The 26,336-nt window shown below is 35.1% G+C and overlaps 1 protein-coding gene across 1 annotated transcript; it reads right to left on the bottom strand.

Annotated features, from left to right (window-relative positions):
- Nucleotides 1–367: 367 nt before the first annotated feature.
- tbx5a (T-box transcription factor 5a) lies at nucleotides 368–18,546 on the bottom strand. Its single transcript, XM_060863603.1, has 9 exons — nucleotides 18,151–18,546; nucleotides 17,071–17,251; nucleotides 16,089–16,183; nucleotides 14,520–14,639; nucleotides 12,856–13,003; nucleotides 9,503–9,655; nucleotides 5,345–5,436; nucleotides 3,043–3,272; nucleotides 368–2,235 (listed from the first exon to the last, which is right to left on the bottom strand). The coding sequence occupies exons 2-9, from the start codon at nucleotides 17,209–17,211 to the stop codon at nucleotides 1,661–1,663; spliced, it is 1,554 nt and encodes a 517-aa protein (XP_060719586.1). The 5' UTR covers nucleotides 17,212–17,251; nucleotides 18,151–18,546; the 3' UTR covers nucleotides 368–1,660.
- Between the last annotated feature and the right edge of the window lie 7,790 nt (nucleotides 18,547–26,336).

Genomic DNA, 26,336 nt, shown 5'->3' on the forward strand with positions numbered 1-26,336 from the left:
ACTTATTGCTTTAGGTTTAATGATGCAGCTGAGACAGACACTTTGACCGGCTAGTTCTACAGGCCAGATCTGCAAGATGTTCAAGTGTGATGACGTTGTTGGCTTTATTGGCTTTACAGTTAAGTTTGGGAAGCTGATCTTTTCATGCAGAGTGTTGTTCAATCACTGTGTTTAAGCTAGCTTGATCATAGTGTAAGTTAAGGATATTATCAGAGTCATAAAGCAGACACTGAAATATATATTGTTAATTTTAATGTATTTGTGCTGTTGTAGTGTTGTTGGTCATTTTTGACAATGTAATCATTTTGTAACAATACAGATGGATGTCACACATCCAAATCATTGCATAGATCAGATAAACCTTTGGTTATAAAGTCCAGATAACAGCAAATTTAAAGTACACCATTTAGATTTATTTCCATTCTGTTTTCTATGTACATTTGTATTTTTATTTACAAGTTCTTTTTATATTGTTTCGTAAAACTGTCCTTCTGTCACCAACCAATAGGTGTCAGAATTTCTAAAACAGTTTGTTTTTTTCCTATAAAGAAGAAATGGATCTAAGTTAAACATACATACTAGAAAAGACAAACAAACAAATATTGCAGATAAAACACATGATAGGCTTCACAATAACAAAAAATAAATACTATTAACAGGAAGAAATGTAGTGACTGTACAACATTATTCCCTATAAACATTCACCTTTAACTGATGGTTATATTTTTGTTGTCGTTGTTGTTTATTAATGTGAAGCTGATACTGTAAATGTCAATTTGACATCTGTATCTTCTTCCCTGTTGTGTGTATGTAGCTCCAACTATTGAATGGTGGGTCATTTCAAAATTATACCAGCACTTTTTTAAAAGGGACCATCTGGTCCATGACAGCTAGCATTAGCAATAGTAGTGCTTCTAAAAAGTAATTATCTAATCCATTAAATTGAGATCACAAGGTATGGTGTGTGGAACATGACATATGTCTATGCCGAGCAGATGTACCCTTGCTATTATATATATTTTTTACTTGACCATATAAACCCTAGAATTAGAATTTATTGCATTTATTTGCACCCACTAAATATCAGTTTTCCAAACAGAATCTGTGATTTTTGACAAGAATGAGCTTTTGAGACTTATAGAAGAACTGGTTAAATATGGACTAACTGGTAACACTTAAGGACCGCTCTTGGATTTCAGAGTAATAAAACAACATATAACACAAACATCAAGATGAATAATACTATAAAAATGTTCTTTTCTATTTCCATTTTGTTTTTAAAAAGTATAGAAAATCGGGCCAGTCCGAAGTGCGTCCTCTGATTAAAAATGAACCGTAAATATGTGTCAAATCTTCATCTCTGATTTACAGAATACAGTACACAATTTACAAACATGGTAAAAAAAAAAAAAAACATCCCATTGTATGAATAAATCTTTTTTCTGCCTTGTACTACAACATTCACACTGGACTACTCAGACATTCATTGCTAGTTGAACCAAGTTAGAATCTATCCAAGCAGTCAGTTACAGCATGAGTCCAAAACTGATGACCAAATCACATGACTGCTGGTGTGGTGAAGAGCTTTGAAAAATATAAATATACACAAATGCCTTTGTGTGTGCAACTCCAACATTTCATGTAGTGTGTGAGAATCCAGTTAGCTGCTCTCATTCCATTCAGGCATGATGCTTACACTGTGCACAGCATGATACTGGTGGGGCGATAGGGTGCGAGGAATACCATGAGTGTACAAGTACTCATTCCCCTGCAGGTTAGCGCTGGGTGACTGGATTCCTGCTCCAGGGCTACACTGACGGCCAAGAGTCTGGTGGGGCATCGAGCTCTGGTACATAGCGTGGGCATCACCCAGTTGTGGTGAAGCGTGGCCGGCCACTCCACTCAACCTGGACACTAGAGGGCTGGAGGTGAAGTGGGCGGAGAAGTGCTGGTAGGGCAACCGCTCCATAGGTTGCATGGAACAACTGCTATAAGGGGAGACACCAGCCCACGTGTTGCAACTGATGTCTTCCAAGCTTGGAACAGCCTCGCTAGCTTGTGAAGCACTGGCATACATGCACGCCTGCCGCTGTCCAGACTCGGTCCGATAAGGGGCAGTGGAAAGGCCCAGCGTTTGGGAATAGCTAACAGGACGGTAGTAATGGTCATCTTCACTAGAGGAGCTCTCCATGTAGGCTTTTTTGTAGGAGTGATCTGTGTGACAGTCATCCTCAACTGAAAACAGATGAAGTGGGAGGAGAAGTTAGTGGTGAATGTGGAATTATTCAGTAATACTGCATTTCACTCCACATGATATACGGTACTACTGAAATAAGAGTTATGCAATGACCTTTACAAACAATTTAGCCAACAGTAATGAAAGAATTCTGCTTTCTTATTAAATTTTAAAGGTGTAGGGTTAGAATTCTGGACAAAATTAGCTTGCCAATTTCTTCAAACCAGCCTCTCCTATCATCCAACAGCTACCATCTGTCAAAACTACCTTGTTTCCTCTAAGACACATGAAGTCAGTCAACTTCATCTTTTTAAACTGCTGCTTATGTCGCTTCACAAGCCAGACAAATGCATAGCTTTAGCTGCATGATTCTGAGTATGTGAGCTCACACATGCCCACAACTGGCTAGTGTAACTGTGGTTGGGAGGAAAGAGTAATGCCATACTTTCTACCAAACAAAGCATTCCGATTTTGCTTCCTTGGCTTCCAACTATGGATGGTTGTGGCATGAAATTTGTTTGGTTTGTCCCTTTCATTATTAATAGATGTCGAACTCCAATGACCTTTAAAGATGGAATTGTAACTCCAAAAATAGTGGCACCCTTCATGAAGTTGTGGAAAAATTATATACAATTATTAAATTATATGAATCTTGCACACAAATATAACCATGTTAGATTTTTTTTAGATATTCTGCCAGGTCAGGCTGTTTAAATCTGTTAATCAACAATATCATTAGTACTGGTGCAACAGAAACGGACATAAAGCCGTTATGTTAAAGGAAGTATAAACACCAGTCTGCGCACCTTTTCTCTTGATGCAGTGATAGTCTTGGCTGTGATCATGGGGTAATGGGTAGGAGCTTGATTGAGGCAGGAGATCCTGGGAGGTGTTGGTAACTCCGTTCTCACAGGAGTACTGGGAACTCATGCTGCTGGGTGTAGGCATCCCCTGAATGTCGCCGCTAAAGGGACTTTGACTGGCTCCCACTCTTTGACGTACGGTGCTTCGAGGAACCACTGGATACTCCTTAGTGCTGTTGAAGGAAACAAGGATTTCCTGAATTAATGACGACATTCATGCTTGATTCACTCTTATATGTACTTATTCAGTCCAAAACCATGAAGACATGATAACTGACCATATGTGCACCACTCTGAGCCATTGTTTCTGAGCTATTGGTTGAGAAAAAAAAATCTGTTTGATTCCAAATACATATTATTAAAATTGTAGAAGAGTGCTCATTTATCACAATACCTTTGTAATTTTAGTTTTAAAATCTTCTATGTTTCCTGTCTCTGAGAGGAAAACATGCTGGTGTACTTGCTTATTTAGTCAGTTCTTCAATCATGTGGTAGCAGCATAAGGCATAAAAATCATACAGATACTGGTCAAGAGCTTTAATTATTATATCTCTGTGTCATGAAAATGTCTCTAGATTTAGAAGATGATGCAAAATAATTAAATAAAATCCAGTGAACGGAGGTTCTGTGGGCAGAAAGGCCTTGACAGGAGCTCAAATTAAAATACAAATAATCTCAGAACACACAAAAGGCACTCACATACAGTACAGGCACTCACGTAAATGTTTTTGCCAGTACGATGTTTGATAAGCTGAAGATAATTCGAAGCTCTTGACCTGTATCTGAATATATTGCATTGTGCTGATGATTGACTGATGACTGACGATCAGGGTTTCAGATGATCTTATTAAAATGGCTGGCGAGTGTAGAACCCTTAAAGGTGTCTTTGAAAATAACATGTTAAAGGATATGCAAGATTCTAGATTTCTTGTTTTTTTTCCAGCACTGCATGGACAGTATTTGACACAAGTCTGAAGACGAGATCTGCTTTGTTTCAGATAAGGAAGCGCTTGAGGACAGAAAAGGCAATAAGACCTTTGACCAGTGTAGATGATAAAGGTCAAATGTGGTGTCCAACTCACATCTTCTATTTTATTAACAATGCATATGATACTTATATAAATATATTGATATTTAACGGTTGATGATTATTATGCAACAATTTTGCAACTTTAATTCTCTTTAAATTTTCTATTCCTCTTTGGCATTATAGGAATGTGTCACACTTGCTGTGGTGATAAGTCCATGCACTTGTATGCTAATTATAGGACAGTAAAGAGGAGCTATTATTGATTAGTCTTCTTTTAATATTGGTTGAAATCTTAATTTTAAGAGCCTAAAGGAAAAAATGCCAAAAAAAGTAATGACAGAAAGGCCGCTCATATTTTTTCCTTATGTATCACAAAATCTCATTTTAGAGTGGACACCGCCTTTGTTGGCTGCTGCGATTCACAGACCAGATTTTATCCTTTGAAAACGTGTTTTTCCACACTGTATGGACGCATGTTATACATCAGTCATCTGGAGTGAATAAGAGGAAAAGCCATGTGGGCTTTGCTTCCAAAAGACCAACTACAGCACCACCGCAGACAATTGTTGAATATGCACAAAACGCAGAGGCTTTGCATGAAGCTGAGATATTGCTGTGGTTTCAAGGCCAAGATAAATCGGCCTCCTTCAAGAGCTACACTTACATCAGAACCTCTCCATTGGGCAGAAGGGATAGAGAGAGAGACTTTTCTGCAAATGAACCCTCCTGGCTTATATCTAAGAGGCTGTTTCTCCTGGTTGTGTATGTGCATTGATTAGTATGACTCTTCTTGGTGATAATTATTGAGCTTGTGAGATGACTCTTGACTCTTCCTTTAAGGTTCAGCTTATCTCATAATGTCAGTCAAGCCTCTTGTCATGGATAGCCCTTAAATACATTGTGTATTTATGGCATCTATATTTAGAAGGAGAGTACTGAAATGCAGTTAATGGTTTGCACTGTGGAAACAAGTCTGAATAGGAGACCAATTTTTGTACCATTTAATTTTATTTATTTTTACCATTTACCAATTTGTTGAATACTGTAATAAATCTGTGAAAGCTTTAATCACTACAGGTGTACATTTGCGGGACAATGTACATAAATTATTAAGGCAGCTCAGATAAATAAAAGTAATAGTTTGGCTAAAATACCTGCAAATCATTTATTACACTTTACAGATCTTTTACGTGAGAGAACGTTATCTTTACATACCTCTGCATTCTCGACATGCGGTGCAGCTCCATATCATCACTGCCTCGAAAGCCCTTCGCAAAAGGATTGTTCTCAATCTTTAGCTGAGTAATCTACAAAACAAAGAACAGACCAGTTACAGATTTTCCAAGTCATTACAAAATGAAAAAAAAAAAAAAAAATCACTAGCAAAGGTTAAATATAGATATGCAGCTGCTTGATTGAGGAATGTACAACATTTGTAATGTGGAGAAAAAAATTAAATAAAAGTCATTTTCTTGTCACTGTTATCAAAAGAGCAATTATTATGTTTTTGGCACAGTGTTCTATTGGTGTTTGCCAGCTGTGGACGATGTAATAAAACAAAGCTGATGTCAGTCTAAGTAAAACCATGTACATGCTTCCTATTATGTGATCAAAGTATAGTTTAGTCATTTAAGCTTACATCAGTGTGCATTTTCATACCATAATTCAGTAATAATAATAATAATAATAATAATAATACTACTAATAATAATAATACATAATTATTATTATTATTATTAATATATTATTATTATTATTATTGTTATTATTATGTACAACAGTTATAATATAATCTAAATACATTTAACAAAACATATGCGATTATTCACAAGTAATCATGGTATATAATTAAACACACACACACACACACACAGAGAGAGAGAGAGAGAGAGAGAGAGAGAGAGAGAGAGAGAGAGAGAGAGAGAGAGAGACTTTTCTGCAAATGAAGAGAGAGACTCGTAGAAATTGCAACCCATATTGCAAAGTATGAGTCCCGTTAAACCTGATGATCTGTGCGTTTCAGAAATAAATACAGCGACAAGATTTAAAGTGATAAGATTTGGATAAAGAAGCGGTTTAAGTCTGTGAGCTGTCCAGCTCAGGGGTTTCGCGTATCTCCCACGCAATAATCCAGGCTTTCCTTGGCAGGTTAGTTGTTGGCAGTGTGGCAGCTTCTCAGTAAGACGGGAACTTTAACTGCGTGTTGGCTCTCACTTGAGACCCCGTAAAATATCTTCTTGTTGGGACACATTTCTAAGCACTCGTAAACACACTGAAAAATTTGGCAGGTTGACAATTTCTTTAAGTAGAGTATAAGTTTTTGTATGCTTTGTTAAAAACAATATATATATTTATATATATATATATATATATATATATATATATATATATATATATATATATATATATATATATATATATTTATATGTATTGTACATGTGTGTGTGTGCGTGTGTGTGTGTGTGTGTGTGTGTGTGTGTGTGTGTGTGTGTGTGTGTGTGTGTGTAAAACTGGTTATAAGTTAAAAACCAGAGTATTGACGAGTAAGAGTTTTGTTTATAGGCTCCTCTAAAAAGAAGGTTCGAATTGACGCATTTATTTTGCATTTATTATTAATAAAAACTGTCCGTGTCGGTACTCTTAGAACTTTATTATACCTAGAAAGGTGCTTATAGTTCACCTTGAATGTTTTACAAACTAAAACATAGTTTGCACCTTAAAACATTTGAAAGATAGACTATATACACATTTCCAAGAAGCACAAATAAAAATATAGTTTTGCCATATTTACATAGATGAATGAATGAATGAATTATTTAATAAATCAGTGAATGAATAAATAAATCATTTAAGATTCACATATACATAAAGGTATAGTAAGTACTATAGCCTAAATAAGAATGTAGGCATTATTTTATAGCTTTACAAAAATCCCAATTAGTTTTCTCTCAATGTCGCCAGTTAACTCGCTGAATATAATCATTGTGTCTCTGGCAATGAGGGATACTTGGACGGATTTCCGGTTCTGAAAGGTACTGAGATTTGATTGGCTCACACATCATTACCAGTCGTCGACCCCCTCTGTCTTATTCCTCACAGTGCGCAATAGCACCTGACACTAAAAGTCCTTACAACAAGGATGTGAAACAGACACTTCAGGAATGTTTATTTAAATCCCGACTAAAGGAAGTCTGGAAACATATCGGAGAGAATTGAAATGTACTTAGAACCAACTCAAACAACACACTTGGCTGTAATGTAATGAGTGGCCTATTAGGCAGTATTGCACAGATCTCATTAAGTGCATCTGATCGACGGTCATGGATCACAATAATCTACTTAGCTGCATGCCTACAGCAGTAATCCTACTGACTACTGATCTCTGTTACAGTATATCAAGTTTAAACATCACCAACATCACCAAAATCACCACACTTGCTTGCAGATTCTCACAATAGACCTTTCGGGTGTTTTCGTGAAAATTGTAAATTGTCAGAATCGAAACGGGTTGCAAATGTTCAGAATAGTAATAAATGAGCAGATGGTAGCTTGATCTATTTGATTTTAAACTATTCAAAATGACATGCTGTTCTCATGTGGCCTGCTAGTACATTAGTGTACTTACTGCTTTAAATAAAGCCATTACACATTTTAACCATTTTGGAGGGGACCGCGCGGGTAAAATAAGTAGGAATGAAAAAAAATTATATCGTGCCAATTTTCGTAAAACAGAAACGATTTAAATTATTTAGTTATTTTAAAACCACTGAACACATGAAGAATGTAGAGCGCTATTTTCACTTTTTTTTAGTAAATGCATTTTCTTGAGAAAAATAAAATAAAAATACATTTGAATTGATGCTCTGTAGGCTAAAGGAAAAAATAAAAAAACATTTTGCTGTGTGAAATAAGATTTGTTTGGTAATTGTTTATAAAATGTGTTTGCCAAAAATGGCACATAGTTCAAGTTGAATTTGAAGAAATTCTCAGAATATTTTTGGATTCAGTGTTTTTTTAAGATGAGCTATGACCACAGAATTTTTGGAGAAATAAATATTACAATTCGCTTTTTATATAATTAGTAACACTATTAAAGTTTTTCAGACTGTATTTTCATGAAGATGTCTCAGTATCAGTTTTATAAATAATTAATTTCTACAGAATGAAAACAAACGAACAAATAATCCTAAGAAAAGAAAAGAAATTAAAGAAATAAAGATTTAACAAAAAATATTTTACATTTTTATTTTAGATCTGTCAAATCTATTAGGTTTCATGACATTTTCTTCAATGGATTTGATGATTTTGTTGGGTATAATTGCTAACATTCTTCAGTCTGCATATTTTTTGAATATTGACAGTATACACATTATAATAACATATAATATCTTCGGTCATCAACATAGGCTTCTGTAACATTACATTCATATGGCTGTATTATTAGTTAAAAGACAATAGGGGGCATTATTATACGGAAAGGCGTAATGAAGCTTTTATTAAAATAAATCTTATGAGCAGTTGTAGGACAACGCTAAGAATGTTCAAGTGCAACAGATTTGTAGATCTGTAGATGTATATGTGTGGATATACAAATTTGGCAAAAGTGTAAACCAAGCTGAAACTATCCTGTTATGCCTCCTTCGTGAAATGTTTTAAACAGCTCGCTTAGGTTATTTTTAAAAACTTTAGAAACCTTCTTGTAGGCGATCATGATAAAAGAAAATCACCACTGCACATATAACAAACACCAATTATTTTTTATCATGTATTGGCAGGCAGGAATCCATATTTCCTGAAGCATCTGAAGTCTCTGAATCATTAAAATTTAAAAACATTACACAGGACAACTTACATATAATCAGGACATGCTGCTTTTAATTACAGAAAAACAGCTTAAACACAACAGTAAGTGGAAAATATGTCCATGCTTAATGTTTTGAATGAAATATGGAGCCGAAAAAACCTGCTGTGGACAAAAAATTAAGCTATAGCAGTGTCTATTATGGTTTTTACTTATGTGGAAAAAAATAAATAACGAAAACGTGGTTTAACATGTTTTGAGTCAGCAGCTTGAATGTTTTTAAGAGTATAAATCGATTTTAAGTCTTTATAGACATTAAGCTAAAGGTTTTCTTGAATGAATAAACATGGCATTATGTAATCATAGTTTCAGCCTAATGATCTTTGACTTCAGTAACCAGTATTCAACTCATCTCCAGCCATGAAATATGGCATAATCCTTCATGCACTTTTGTTTTACTCCTATTTTTATTAGTAAAAGGCCTGATCCAAACCAACCCAATGCAAAAAAAAGGGAAGAATATGGCTAAAAGTTATTTCTTGAACTGCGCACACATCATCTCTTCAACTTACCTTGTGGTTCTGGTAAGACGTGACCGCAATGAACGATGTTTCGGGGAACACATGAGTGCAAAAGGCGGTGTTTTTGGAGCCAAACCCGTTATTTTCATCCGCCTTAACGATGTGGATCCTCGGTTGATATTTATGCATAGAGTTCAAAATGATCTAAAACGCAAGAAAAGGGACAAAAATATGTTATAACAGTTTTCAGAAAAGTTGCATGCAACGCTTTAATCCAACGCAAAAAAAGTGTATAAAAACACAAAGTTTTCCATTCCATAACTGAGATATTCTAACACATTGGTCTTAATTCGGTTTATTTTCTTTTTTTACTTCATGTGACCTGTTGGTAGTAAAGCACGCGGCGTAGTTTTGCGGCATGGGCAGGAGACACTGAGACGCTGCTCACTCAGTTGAACTTGAGCCCTCGACTGAAAGCTGAAGTCCCTGTTATCCATAGAGCTAAGCCTAATTGCACTGACACACACAGGAGTCACGGACATCACACGGGAAGAATCTAATAATGCCTTCTTAATGGGCACTATAGGTAGAGAACAAATCAAAGAAACTCTGCACTCTCAAGAAAGAAAACAAGAACGAAAGGAAGAAAGAAAGAAATAAAGAAAAAGTACACCTTTTGTACCTTTCAAATCAAATCAAATTAACATGTAAGCTATCTTTAGCCTAGAAAGAACGACATATTAATGTATACATTTGATCTATAAAATTTGCCCATAATTTATTATTATTATTATTATTATTATTATTATTATTATTATTATTATTATTATTATTATTGTTGTTGTTGTTGTTGTTGTTGCTACTGGCTACACATTTTTTCACAATTGCACTATGGTTAATTACTTAGTTGGCATAGTACTTACATGGGCTTAATTAAAAACTAATAGCTGGAAAAAAAAAGTAAAATAAATAAATAAAGCAGAATAAAAAGCTACAAGAAATAATCAGGATATTAATGTAAATATTTAAATAATGTGCGTAATATTTAAGTATTTCACTAAATATTTGTACGCTGAGGGGGTCCCAGATTATATCATTTACAAGCTACAAAAAAGTTTGAGAAAAGTTTTGTCTAGTCTGCAGTATTTGTTAAATATTACACTTGCTTATATTTACTGTCCTGGAATTCATTTTGCAATCATACCAGTAGCTTAATGACACTGTTAGACTATTTGATTCACTGGTTCACTGATTGATAGAAGCAGTAATTGGTTACAAAGCTGAAGCACATCTTCTCTTAAAATATTGACTCAACACCAGACAACTAGTCCGCATGAATAAACCTTATGGAATGGTTATCGAGGTAGATAAAATATACTGCTAATTTAACACAAAAATATACAACATAAGCTGTCAAGTACAAAATGACTGAGCAAGAAAACTCACGTCACACTTGTAATGTAAGAGCATAAAGCTTGCAAAACGTTACCACAGAACTACATCACACTAAGCTTTTGAATGTGAATTTCGATCAGGCAGAAGACAATTTTTCTTGCATGCTTGTGGTGGGACCACCCACTTGGAGTACAGCATTAGTGTGAGTTCGGTGCCCTGTTTCTCTGTATCTTTATTTGCCCTGATAGTTTTTTATGATAGCAAAGGATCACAGATGACCCTGAATGCTTGCCCCTCACTTTCATGTCCCTGACAACACAGGGATTTTGAAACCATCCAGATTAACAAGTTTTGTATACCTTTGTCCATCACTCATCTTGTACTATCATTATAACATAAACAGTTTGCAGCACTGATATCCAAACTCCACCCTGTGACTCAAATATTTCTAGAAAGAATGTGGAATGGTGTTTGGTTCTAAAAGTGATCAAAGTGGATTAGGAAGACAAAATGGGAGACAGTTGAAACTTGGAATACTCAAAGCAAGTATGCTCTCTCTGGATAACTATCCCATTTCTCTTATGTGATCAGCTCTATCATCATTAATTGCTGTTTTCCACAAAGTTTTTATGTGAAGTTTTATTATTAGTGAGCCTAATTAAGACCATTTCCCCCAATCTGAGCCAATTGTATGCATTTTATTAATGGATCCAGTCTGTGACGCTGCATATTCAGCTGAGATAGCTAAATTCACTAATTATTCATAGGTCTTAAATGATTTCAAGCACCTGGAACAACAAGTCGATAGATTGTTATTTTGGTCGAGAAACCAAACTTCATTTATAAATCCCAGGTTGCTCTTTAAGGATAAAAAGGAGGGAATTGCCAAGAACCACTCCAACCAATCAAAAATGCATTCTGGTCAAAAATTTACAACACTGCTCACATTCCATCTGGAGTCCAATTTCATTTTGCCAGCTAGGGTTTGGCAAGAAAACAAGCATGATTAACTAAAATGCAAAGCAACGGAAAACTCAGCGACATGGGACGATAAAACATCTTCACATTGTAGCTGTATTTAAAAAAAATCAATCAGCACAGATTCAAATGTGTCCAAACTAAACAGTACATATGATGTTTAAACACAATGTTTTCTGAGTGAGCGTAATTTTGCAGCAAAATCAATTTTTTTTTCAGTTAATCTATATCTCATTTTAAAAATCCTCATGCATGTAAAAGTTGCACATGGTACAGTCTCTAGGCTGGTAAAATGTCAGGACTGTAGAAAAAAACCCACAACGTTAATTATTCTCACATCATAATGCAGGTGCTGAGCTATGAATAAGCCCACACACTACATCATGCTGGAAAATATTAAATAACAGAAAAATTGCCAATCAAGGCTACAGAGTCTAATATTAATAGCTACAAAGTCAATCCTGTGGTATCTTGTTTAAAAATCTTATAAAAGAGTTCATCAGCAGAATTTGTAAAGGAGTAGAAATGCAAAACTTCAGGTTCAGTATCTACCGACACTATGAATAAAAAAAATTACCCTGTTGGAACTACAAAAACAACTACTATATCTTTTAAAAGCCAAAAACAGACCAAATTTATAATGCGGTGTTTTGAGTACATTAAAAGTGCGTTGCCTACCTCAGAAGTTCTTTTAATCATGGTTGCCGGTTATTGTTATAGCTTATGCTCTGGCACTTGTCAGTGACGCCTGCTAGGAGTTTTATTTACCTTCTTCTCGAGTTCCGACGCTTGCTATTGGCTCAAAAATGATGGCTACCTGGTTGCACTTTTTAACAAAATGGTCTTAAAACTTCCACAATTTTATACAATTGTATACATTCTCCAAAACTTGTCGGAATGAAAAGCGTTCAGACAAATACTAAAAATTGGAATAACGCAACAGGAGTCGATTTTAAACCTCGGCTAGCTGGTTTAGAAACAATGTAAAGCAAAGAATGAACTATAACAAAGAAAAAAAAGTGTTTACTTACATGTCCAAAAGGATCGAGGTGGTTGTTGGTGAGTTTGAGTTTCTGGAAGGAGACGAGCTGTCGCATCCAGTGCGCGCCTGTGGCTGGAGAATCGGGATGCACGTAGAGCCTGCCGGGCATTGCGGGTTCTGCCTTTCCTGTCACTGACCTAGCACACACACCAAAAATATCAGAACATAATCGGTCATGTGTGTCAAAGATTTCATAACATTTCCATTTAAGTCAAACAAAAGTAGACATATAGTAGGCAAAAGGTTGGGGGACAGAATTACGCAGCAACAGGTTTGTTCATATACCTTACATTTTATATTTTAAATGTATAGCATTTGTCAGACGCCCTCATCCTGAGCGACATACATTTTATCTTATTTTTATACAACTGAGCAATTTGCAGAACAGTGGCAGACTGGTGGACCTGGCATTCGACCTGGCTGTCTAGTTAATATATAATAATAGTTCTAGTTTGAGTTTCAATAATAATAATAATAATAATAATAATAATAATAATAATAATAATAATAATAATAATAATAATAATAACGAGACTTTCTAAAGGGTCAGCAGGTGCTGGAATTCATCTCCACTCTGAAATAAGATTAGAATTTTTTCCCCAAATGTAACCTAATTGACGCTCTTATTTGGCATGGCTCATTACCCTGTGCAATGGCATTCTGACACAAATTTATCCCTTCTGTCATTTTTTAAAGACTCGTTTGGTGTGTTAACAAGAGTGCGTTAAAACAGTAGCTGGCTAAGAGCGCCATTAGTTCCAGTGCTTGCACAGATGGGATAATTATCAGCGATATTGGCATGTGGTCATCCTCACTGAATAACCTTTCATTTAAACTCGCTGATCCAGAAAAGAGCGCCTCAAACAAATCTAAATTATGCGCCGTTTCTGTGAGAAGAGAGAAAGAGAGAGGGGGTACATATGACTAGTTTAAAGAATGGCTTTCATAATGCTTCTGAAATTTATTTTTAATTATTATTTTTTTTTAAATCAAGTCATTTCACTTGTTTGGAAGTCGCATCTTTTGCCGGAACAACATAAATGCTCCCTATATGCACACACATAGGAGAACATCTAGGATTGCCAAACTGACAACACCACTAGTGTCTCCAGGTTCTGGGGAAAAGGGCTATCAACAGAGTTCTTATCAATGTTAGCCTAAAACTATTCATATTTATTTGTTGTTTTACTGACTATATTTGTTGATTTTTATACGTGTTTAATGCAAAAAACAATACGGCACCAAGATTTTAAATCTTCCAGATAAAACGCAATGCATGAAATACACCAACAATTGTGATGTACACTTTGTTAGCATTCTGTACATCTCGTGCAAGGAGTCTATTTTGGTATAAAATGTGAGGCAGTAAGAGGTTAAAGGGTGTTTCATGGAATAACCAAATGTGGTTGAAATGCCTGCATTTTCCCCTCTTACGAAGCACGCAGCCGCTGAATACTAAGCATTAGTCGAGGATAAAATTGGCAAGCCCGAAAACTTTCATTTCTTGGCTCGAATGTGCCTCCGGCTTCCCGAAATGTCCAAAAATATTCTGCTAGCCTCCTCTATAGAGTGAAATCAATTCTGTGTAAATATGCAGCAGTCCTACAGTTAACTCTATTGTGCATAAATAACTTTCAGAGGTGTCATACGAACCATTTATTATCGGCGAATTTATAGCGGTGGTCGTCCGCTGGCACGACATCCATCAGAAGAATATATTTCGTTTTGGGGTTCAGTCCAGTGACCTTCACTTTGAAGCTCGGGAACATTCGCCTGTAGATGAAAATAGGAACATTATGGCATTGAATATAGTCCTGGAATGATTAAAAACAATGGTTAAAAGTGGGATTTCCCTCTATCTCGAGATATTATTCTTGAGACGTATACTGTAGTACAACTTATCAGCAACAGGCAATCGATTGATGTAAATTAAATAATAATTTAAACATACCATTAATGCATAATATTTGTTTAGCCATTTAATCTACATTTAAATATCCAACAACAACAACAACAACAACAACAACAACAACAATAATAATAATAATAATAATAATAATAATAATAATAATAATAATAATAATGTTTTTATTGTTGCTGCTGCTGTTCATGTATACCAGGCTAGTCATTTCATCCCACGCATCAGTTTGTTACTCGTTTATGACTCAGAAATTCTGTAACATAAAACGTTCAAAAAGCATGAAAATATATAGTGCCCATAAAAGAACTGGACTGTTGTATATTTTGTTTTGTTGCTGTGGTGCATTGCGCCTAAGTTCTGCTAATAAGCAGCAATTTTGTTCCAGAAACTCATGAAATGTGCAGCTAAGTTGATCATATTCCCCTTATTAAAATCTGAAGTAGCCGAATGCATGCAGAAAAGCCAATGCTTCAAGCCTGATCTTGTTTATGTAGTTGCAGGGCCGATTGTAGTCTAGAGAAATGTAGGCCTTCGGGAGATGTGTGAGGGATGGCAAACACATTTAAAAAAAGAACTGAGAAAAACGAGCTGAATATAAAAGCTACCCTTTTTAAGGGTTTTGGAGAAACAGTCTGTTACTGTAATAAGTAATAAACAATAAATATTTAGGTTCACATAGAGTTCTTATGGATTGCTCTTTTATTCCCTGTTACACATTTAACCCTAAAAACCCTTTCCACAAAACATAATCAGAACATAATCAGACAATTCTAGTTTTTTTAACACGTTTAATCTTACTCTAGTCTATAATGCGACAAAAGCTATTTCAAATAAATACAACAGCAACTACAAAAGAAAATTACCGTTGAAGCAAGACAAATTTTAACTTGGAAAAACTGCACTTCAAAGCTTCACATAATAATCCTATAATATCTTTGGCCATCAAAATAATGGTGTAAGCACATAGGGGGAGAAACTGGGATTAGGGTTATGTAAACCACATAGTAATACTGTATACAGTAATATAAAGAAAGGCCTCGGTCATTGTACAAACACTTAAAATCCACTCGAGACAAGAAATTGATCGTGGAAGATTGCGCAAAAGACGAACAATGATGAGTAGAAACTGTATTTTTATTCAGTCGAAATTTCGACACATTATATTTTGAGGATAAAATAGTCTGTATAATTATAAATTGAGGGAAAAACCAGTGCATTTGCTTTATACATTTTTTTTGTATATATTTCAAGACAAAATGTTAGTTATTGTGGAAAATCAAGCTTAACGTAAAGCGACCTACCTCCCTGCTTTGGTGATGATCATTTCCGTTCCTACTTCATGGAATTTCATCCACAACTCACGTTCGTGTAAGTAAACTTTTATTCCTTCCATTCCCTGAAAGAGGACACACAGTTCAAAATGGAGCATGAACAAATATAGCACCGTCATCTGCTGGAGCCATTGAGCACCACATGCGGAGCATAACAAAAGACTGAAGTTGCGCAAGATAAAAATAATCACCAAGTAAACTCTGTTTCCCACAGTTTTTTGTAAAGAAGGAACAGAGAAAAGTATATATTTTGTACTGGAGCAATAACATAAAATACAAGTTAGAATGCTAAATAATACAAATTAGAAAAAACAAAGGGCTAAATAGAAAATATTAAATTTAAACATACAGAAAGTGTGTGCATAGTGTTATATAAAAAGATGTGTACGTTCAAAAAAACAGATCCATGTCAGCTTTGAGCGTCATAAATAAATTACAACACCCAATAAATACTTAAATAACTAACTAAAATAAAAATAAAAAATGCTTGTGTAGTTATTACAAAGTTTCGTATTTTTCTTTTGCAGTTTTAAGTGTTTCTTACTGGCTAAATGTCAGATATGAAGTATATTATTAGTCAAGTAATGCGCATTATTTATACCAGTGTAATATTGTAAAAAAAAAATCATTAGATTTATGATCGTATATGTAGTGTAATCCTGTAAATATACAAAGTAAAATATACAACTGAATTCTGCAAAAGAACATCAACGTATGTATTATTTCTACATTTCCACGCCGAAGTATTTAAAATAAAAGAGATAAAGAAGCATTAAATCCATCCTCTTCAACCACTTCATTTACACACGCCATATTTAAATACATCCTTGACGTTTCCTAAGCCTGTAATCAGTAAATCGCGCGTACACACACACACACACACACACACACACACACACACACACACACACACACATACACACACAAACACACACACACAAGCAACTCCAACCTGTTGAATGTACGTTGTTTGGGATGATGGAGATTTGCTGGAACTTCCATTTTGTTTCTCCGCTTTACTCTCTTGTATCTCCTTTGAATCGGGATCATTTGCAGATTTTGGTTGCCCAGAACCTTCTTCGTTGTCAGCCATGTCAGCAGGCCTACTTCCTCACTGCTTTCTACACTAAAGCCTGGATGACGGAATTAAAAATAAAAATATATTAATATATATAAACTCACCATTAAACGTATAAACATAAATATACATATAAACTCATCCTTCTGAAGCGCATATACACAGCTATATAAGCGTTATGAAAAAAAGGACAGAATACAAACTGACGCATTTTCATAAAGATAGCTATATTAAAGTACATTTGAACCAAAGGGGTCAATTCATAAGGCTAGAAAACCCAAATCAAAACAAAACAGTAAAAAAAAACTCTTCGCTTTTGTTAGGGCTTCACTTAATCCTTCACTTAAACACATCAAATTATATTTATCCCAATTCAACAGGGAGCTATAACATTTTACAGGTATTTATATCCAGTGAGCTCATATTAGACTACATATTAGACCATAATTCTAGTCTTTTCAATAAATAATTTAAGAATCAAATTTTAAAATGATATGTAGTTACCTTTAATTTTGAAAATCAGTTTAATCACATAATAATAATAATAATAATAATAATAATAATAATAATAATAATAATAATAATAATACCACTGCTACCACATCCACTAATAATAGCCACAAAAATACACATAACCTATAATAGAAATAACACAATACAGACGAACTCAGTCATAAAGTCATTAAGGAAGACTGTGATTAAGATCATGCAATGCTTGCTAGGTTTTGTAGGCCATTTCAGTTGGAAGTGCTCCAGCAGCGCTTGATTAATGACGGTCTGCTTAAACTACAAGTTAAGCAAACGATTTTAAAAACTAGCACAATTCAATGTGAGTTGATCACGAGGTTGAACATCAAACATTTTTTTGTTGGGGGCTTAGATGTGTTTATGGTTCACTACAACACTGGTTTAAGGGAAGCAGAAACAGCAGAACAGCTTTGGAAGTCATATTACCTTGTAGACAGATTGGTGCGAAATTCCGTGATTTTCCGTGACGCTGTTTTTAATGCGACGTATATCCCAAGCTCACGGAACGCTACTCTGCGAACCCATGGATTTTCTTTCCTTTAGTTCCACAATCTAAGCCGATTGAGTTTTCAAGCGTCGTCCAAAAGATGGTGAGGATGGAGATCACGCGCAGACGTTCACACCGTGGTAGCCGTTTTTTCGCGAGCCTAGTTTAGCCGATACCATCGGCTAAAGAGTACCATCACGTCTAGGAGGCCACTTCTGTCACCGCCTTCCTCGTCTCTCTCTCTCTCTCTCTCTCTCTCTCTCTCTCTCTCTCTCTCTCTCTCTCTCTCTCTCTCTCTCTCTCTCTCCAGCACTCTTTCTCTCCGCCTGCTGCTTTCAGCTGGTCAGCAAGTGAGACGTTGTGAAAAAAGGAATCGCCGTGGACACGCTGTGCCGTAATGGTATTGGTCCGCCCCTGGTTTAGCTGTGTTCAGTCTCTCCACCCTCTCTCTCTCTCTCTCTCTCTCTCTCTCTCTCTCTCTCTCTCTCTCTCTACTCGTCCTCCTCCTCCTCAATCCTCACAAAAAATAAATACATTAATTCTTTAAATCGACTACTATAAGAAAGACAAGAAGGAGCGCAACTAACCCAAAGTATCTTGATAATCACCCACAGCAGCTACACCCATATATAACACAAATGTAATTTCTGATACATTCTGATTCAGCCAAGTCATCCTTAATCTCTATAGTGTGACGTGTGCACCAGAGTACGTGTAACTGAATGGTGTCTCGGATGTTCAATTAAAATTTTATACAGAGAAATATTTTATATAATGAATTTATATATCTTTTGTAACGAGACAAACGTATAGGGGTATTTAATAACAATATATAACAGCCACAAGTCTGGATATTTGTACAAATATCTATTTATTTATACAAGAACTAGTACTATATATGTAGTAGTGTAAATAAACTTATTTTACAGCGTGTATTCTAAGCTATATAATGCAGATTAGGCCTTGGCCTTTTATTTTCCCACGAACATGCTTGCATCCTGCAAACAAAATCTTTCATAATAAAGGCAATCACGTCTATCCAAAGAGCACAGTATTTGTGTACACAGTGCTTAAGATGGAATTTAGACAATATGGCGCGAAACCGCTGTAACACTTGTGAGTGTCACTTGTAACATAAGCATTCAGTATGAAATTCAAGTCCCCACAGACTATACGGTGACATATGAGCACAGGATACGCCAGGAACGTGATGCGTCCAGTGAAACCAATGGACTATTATCCCTTAGGCTACTTTTTTTTTAACACCAATTACTACAGCTTGATGTTGACCTTACATTGTTAAACAAAGGTGTCTATGACTTATGCGTCATATAAATACAATATCTCTAAGAGAGAGTGCATTTGAGTCGCTTACTGTGCTTACTGAACACACACACACACACACACACACACACACACACACACACGCACGCACAGTAAAATAAGTTTACTGCTACTATTACTATTTCTACCACCACCATCAAAAGAAAACAATATTTGGTAGTAGTAGTAGTAGTAGTAGTAGTAGTAATAATAATAATAATAATAATAATAATAATAATAATAATAATAATAATAATAATAATAATAATAATAATTACACTAGCAAAAACACTCGGGGACAAAATAGCATCTTATAGCATTAGGTTGGCCTGTACTAAATTCATCAAGGGTAATATGAATGTTCTGGTGAAATTTTAATTGTTTTTTTTTTTTTTTGCTTTTCCTTCTTTACTACAGAAAAGTATACTACATCTCTCTCTCTCTCTCTCTCTCTCTCTCTCTCTCTCTCTCTCTCTCTCTCTCTCTCTCACACACACACACACACACACACACACACACACACACACACACACACACACACACACGCACACATTTTTGACACTTTTCCACAATCTGACTCAGTTGGATTAAGCGTTAGTGATTAGTCCTTCTCAGGCTTCTAATCTGCAAAAATCCAGAGTAACAACCTAACGTCATAACAACAAGAAGTAGTTACAGAAAAATTCCAATTAGCATAATACATTCATTTAAACTCACTTACTTTGATTAGAGCCAAATTGTTGATCTCTGTAACAGTCTGTATAAGAGTTACTTTATCAAAATATCAGAATGTTCTTTATAACAAACTATTAATTACTGCTGTAATAGTTTTGACACGTCATTTTGTGACCTTCACTGTATACCGCATGGCAATACCGCTTGGCAACATAGTCTATGTGTGTTCTCACTCATATATGGATGTGATACATTCCTAGCAAACTCTTGGAAAATTTAGAACCCTTAAGGATTCTAGGAAATCTTAACACATCGTACAAATATTTCCATATATTTCCATAAGTGTATTACTGTATTTTCTAAGATCAGACCAGCATAACTAGCATTCTGGCTTTTCTGTTTTAATACGCTTCACCTTGTCAAAAATAAAATTACTACTTGACAGATTACCATGTCACTGTCAATAGGTTCCACGAAAAGTTGAAAACAAACTATACCACAAGCGTTAGTAAACTGATTATATTATATTCAGACGGTCAAACGCAGACAGTCGATCAGGAAATAGTTTATTTTGGCATGAATTAAAATTATGAATGTAACGTGTTAAAATCGTACATCTTGTCTAATAACAGTCGAAACCACAGTTTAAATCAATTTACAGTTCTCTTATAAAAACCTAAGAAAATACATTTTGTCTGGCTAAATAATTATAATATAATTTTATTTACGTTAATGCGTGATTTAAGAAATTAAAGCAGGTAAAACTATTGGGAAATATGCATCTATTTAATAATTAATATAGCTGCGTATAAATATAGACTGACATTTCAAATTATCTTAAATACATCTATATATTTGTCAGAAATGAAAGTAAATGCATTGCTGCACATGTTTTGTTCAAAAGGTGCACTTGATTGTATTCGTTTTCTAAATATCTATCATATAGTAATAATTTCTTTTAATTTATGTTCTCTTCCATGAGCTAGCATCTCCTTATTAAACTATGCTTTGAAGGCATACTAGGTTTAGTCCACAAATGTAATTTTACTTTAATATCCGGTAAATGAGACTTTATTTGAAATAGTACTGTATGTAAGTGACATTACAGTGCAGACTAGAAGTAATCGGAGACGCACATTCAGCTTTGTTATCAACACCAGTACAGTACAGATCTAAACAGATCTACAGTACAGATCTAAAAAGATCTAAAATCCCAAACTCAATATATTAGGATTCAAAAAGATATTTTTACCTGTATGTATGTATGTATGTATGTATGTATGTATGTATGTATGTATGTATGTATATATATATATATATATATATATATATATATATATATATATATATATATATATATATATATATATATATATATTTAAAATCTTATAGTAGTAACATTGATGATAAATCTGAATGTTACTACTATAAGATTATAAGACTGTACTGAACAGGGGAAAATACTGGTCTGTATCCTGTTTTGCAAGTAAAAACATTCTCTCAATACCAAAAAATATACACGAATCTCAAATTAAAGCCGTTAAACAAAGGAGTCGAATGAAAATACAAAATCGAATCAAAACAAAATCCACTATACTGCGCAATAAAAAATGTTAACATTATAAATGATATGCATAATGAAATCTCTATATGAAGTAAACAATCCGTTATGTTTTGCTGAATGTCAGAGCAAGCAAGCAAGCGAACAAACAGAAACAAACAAACATATAAACAAACAAACAAACTTAGGCTTTCAAAGTCATATGCGTACTTTAAGCGAACAAGAACATTAAGCTGCCCTTATTTTTTTGAAAATTTTTAAATAGCCCACTATTTGTATTTTGTAGTTATTTTCGCTAAGGTAATGTAGACTTTCATTCATCCATCCATTCATTCATTCGTTCATTTATTCATATCATTTGAAGTAAACGCATTATCCTGATCAGTGTCGCGGTGGATTTAAAGTCTATCCCCAAAATACTGAGAACAATTCTGGAATACACACCGCATGGAAAAATCTGTCCGTCTCAGAAACATTGATATATGTTTGAATAATTACTGGAAATTAAGTAAATAAAGATAATGGAATCTAAAATTGTTCATAATAGTTGTTATCTATAGCCTGAATTAGGAAACTATAGCATAATTACTGTTAGCCATCACATCATAATGGAATTAAGAGTTCACCACAAAACCTGCACATTTTATGAATTAAAAAAGAATTTTTTAATTCATAATTAAATGTTTTTTAGACACGGAAAATCATTAATGAAAATCACCTTTATGAATAGTGTGTCCAGATTGATCTAAAACAAAACAGAAATCGGATGTTCAGAAAAAGTTTTTTTCGCTTTTTCTTAGCTTGAACGAAAGATTTCACTTTTGAATTGAATGCCACTGTTTTCAGAAGTCTTAAATAACGGAAAACTATCTTACGTTAAATTAACAAGTTAAAAAAAAGATTTAAAGTAAAATAATTTAAAAAATTGTTTTTATTAGCAGCTACCTGTGGTTACACTGTTTCAAAAGCAAACAGATGTTGCAGCAAAAGATGTGCCTATAAACACACAGCTACACCACACACACATACAGTGTGTATATACGTACAAACACTATAACATTTGAATGACAGTTTCATAATAGCAAATTCATTTTCTTAAAATACTCAACTCTATTTTGTGTCAAATATGTCAGCCATAGGATTCCAGTCCAATTACTCTGAGCATATTAGATTGCTTATACTGAAATACAAATGAGAGTAAATCCCCTGAACTTGGCTCTGAGTCACTTGTGGTATGGACTAAGCTGAATACACATATTTGGAGAAAGAAATAAAAGAAAAAACAGCTTAAAGAGTGAGTCACTTTAGTGAATGCCCATGGAAGCATGGTGAAATGAAAGTTACTACTTCCGACATACCGACAAGACCAGTATGTGAAGCCTAATCATACTGGTGGGTATAATGAGGGAGCACACATGCTTTGGTAATAAGAGAGGGTTAAGGTGGCAGCTGGTTGTAAGTTGGATGGTGCACATATTAACTTGCTCAGATTAGCCTCCATGAGGAAGAAAGCATCTAGCGAAGAAATGAAAAACAGGCCAAATAGACCCACCACAGGTTCAGTTTCTATAAAATCTGTTATGTCTGTTGTGCATAATGTTGAAATACTCACTCACATATACATAAACACACACAAACACACAAACACACACACACACACACACACACACATATGCATATATGCTTGTGTGTGTCTGTGTGCTCTATGGAGAATCAAGAGTAATCTATATTTTTAGCTTGTTTTGAATCTTCAGTGAAGGGAAGAAATTCATAGCACCTAATAGATCTTATATGCATGAGAGACATGTTCCTAATGGAGAGAGCTACGGGATTTGGCTTTTAAGTCAATATCAACACTCAGCGCTCATGTGTTTCGCATATCTGAAAAGATGAGTGCTGATCTGGATGTTGTTTATGCTTTTTTCTATCCTAATGATCATGGCTAAATAGCTGAGGTATGTATATGAGCATAGAACTGCATGCAGATTAAAGCCATGTTTGAAGACAATTCTTACACTGGAGCATGTTCTGCATTTGTCATTAGGCTTTCCTTTCTCAAATTCACTAGGCACTGTGGAGCATATTGCCCTTCTTATGTCATTGAACAATTATCTGGAATTTGCTATCTAGAGGTGCCATTTAAAGATAATTGACATAATTGATATCCAGTACACAATCAATATTAATTGTATAGTGGTTATACAACAAAGCAGCTTCACACAAACCAAAATGTAGAACTAAAGCCCTACTGACCAAACACATTTGGTATTGAAGCTCACATTGGAACCTGAAATGGCCACACATGGTCATCCAGTAAGGCCGAATGTCCCGTTTGCTTGTTCCACTAAAGGCACAGCTGATAAGGTATCTGGGGTCTTTACTAGAGCACAGTGCTCAGCAGCGTCGTCCCCCATACCTCACGCCTCACTCACAACTCCGCAGCCTGTCTGGGGCCAAGGGCTCTGGGGTTGGTGGGCCTGGGCTGACACATTTCTGCTAACAATCACATCACACGGACCAACATACCGCTTTCCTGGTCCCTTGCTTCCCCCCTATTCATTTCCACAAGCATCCCACCAATGGCTTCATCAAACCAACACACTCCCTCCCCAACACCCTCACACATATATGCCATGTAAGCATGTACACATACATGTACAAAGTCCATAGGTCATGTAGTCAGTGATTGCTCAAAAATGATAACCATTAAAAAAGACAATATGTTCAGACACATTCTTGAATATTATATATTTTGTATTTAGAGGTGGTACATACTGTCTTTGCAGCACTATCATAATATGTTGTAACAGTGCATTAATTCTGATATTAATAATAGTTTAGAGTTTCAATTGAATTGGAATGATATAAAACATCAGTGAGAGACGATACACAGCTATCCTGTTGTGTTGTAATGCCCTCCACTGGACACAAGTTGTAACAGGTTCAATTATTATCGCTAAAGTTGCAATGGCAACATATGAGCAACATGTAAACAACTTCACTAAGATAAACAAATTACACGAACAGATATAGCTGCAAGCATGAATTAAATTCTTAAAGAATTAGGCACTTTTTGACCCGACCCTTAGTGAAAAATAAAGAAACCCAAAGATTGTTTGCTAACATCAAACCATGCTGCTAAAAATTCTGTTTGGTGACTCCAACAATCAATAAATTTAGCATCACAAAACCCTGAGAAACAATGACGTGATTGAAATCTAGTGATGACTGGACAAAATTTTTAGATCCCTAGGTTTGTAGGTTTGTAATTCTTTATTTGGAGATGCAAAAACGAACAAAACAAAACAAAACAAAAAAAAAACTGTTTTTGAAAAAATGTGAAATGATAATTTGTCCAATTTTGCTCTGATTTTAGTGTTAGTGTTTTTGAGGAGTACATAAAAATTGCTGTGTAGATAGCTATTGAGATTTTTCAAAGAGAGCTATTGTAATCAAATATAAGCTAGAGGTTTTGGTCAGGGGTGGTCCATATGCGCAATGAGGATCTGTGTGTTGTCTGCCTCACCTACTCTGCTTGCTCGGAACTGTATCACATTACTCTAGATGCGCTTTACTCAATATTTATGGCCTTTCATTGGTCTAACACCATCAGTTCTGCGATGGTCTCTGAGGCCAAATCATTTTTGGTAATTGATTGCAAGCATCCTTAACTTTTATTTTACATACATAGTTGTATATATCAGATTGATATTAGATGGACAGGTGCCAGACTGACCACAGCCCTATATATATATATATACACATCCTCTGGGACGCCATTGCCAGGTAGTCATCCTCAAATACCCTACTTCAGTCCATAATTGGTCTCAACTAGAGATATGTGAGGGCATGTCTTTAAAAAAAATCCTGCTTCTGGTTATATAAATATAAACAATCTAGTAGCATAATTTAAACCACCCAGTCAATTACAGGATGAATGAAGTAACACTGTAAGTACATTGCATTTTAATAAAAGTGGTCTTTGTCCTTGAAGTTTGCACTTCACACAACCCAATTACACAGTCAAATCAGTTGTTTGTCTGTATAGAATGAAGTAGAATGTAGGTGTTACAAATGGAGGAGTGTACTTCAGGACCCCTTGAGCACATTTTTAAAAAACTGACAAGAGACTCTCTGAATGCAGAAATGCCCAGTATGTTTGTATTTGTTTAAAATGTGTTAATTGGACACAGCAGCAAGCCTACATGCATCCTCCCCCTTTTCCTGGTAAACCAGTGCAATAAAACACGACTTCCATGACCAGATGTTTAAATCTCTGCATTGCACACTCCATGTGTGAGTTCTACAGTATGATCCACAGGCCAGATTTGTTGACCTACAGATCAGCTATGGGATCTTGCGCTGCCTCTGTGCATATTTGTGTGTATAATCACACATCCAAGTGGTCCTGATACATCTGCATGACAGGTCCAGTCATATCCAAGAGCTTCAGCCTTTGAGAACTCCTGCCTTAATTGTTGTTGAGGGATCTGTGACCTTTATTCCCAGTCTATGTTTCTATTTGAAATTGTAACACATATTTAGTTTCTATGTCTATTTTAGTCT

Source organism: Tachysurus vachellii, chromosome 26, assembly GCF_030014155.1.
Source record: "Tachysurus vachellii isolate PV-2020 chromosome 26, HZAU_Pvac_v1, whole genome shotgun sequence".
Lineage (NCBI taxonomy): Eukaryota > Metazoa > Chordata > Actinopteri > Siluriformes > Bagridae > Tachysurus > Tachysurus vachellii.

Excerpts from the sequence above, each read along its gene's own strand:
- tbx5a (XM_060863603.1), bottom strand. The coding sequence starts at position 17,211 with ATGGCTGACAACGAAGAAGGTTCTGGGCAACCAAAATCTGCAAATGAT. Across the intron at positions 13,004-14,519 it reads AAATTCGCCGATAATAAATG|GTCAGTGACAGGAAAGGCAG; the intron begins GTTCGTATGACA and ends TGTGTGTGCTAG. Across the intron at positions 2,236-3,042 it reads TCACTGCATCAAGAGAAAAG|TTGAGGATGACTGTCACACA; the intron begins GTGCGCAGACTG and ends ATCTGTTTTCAG.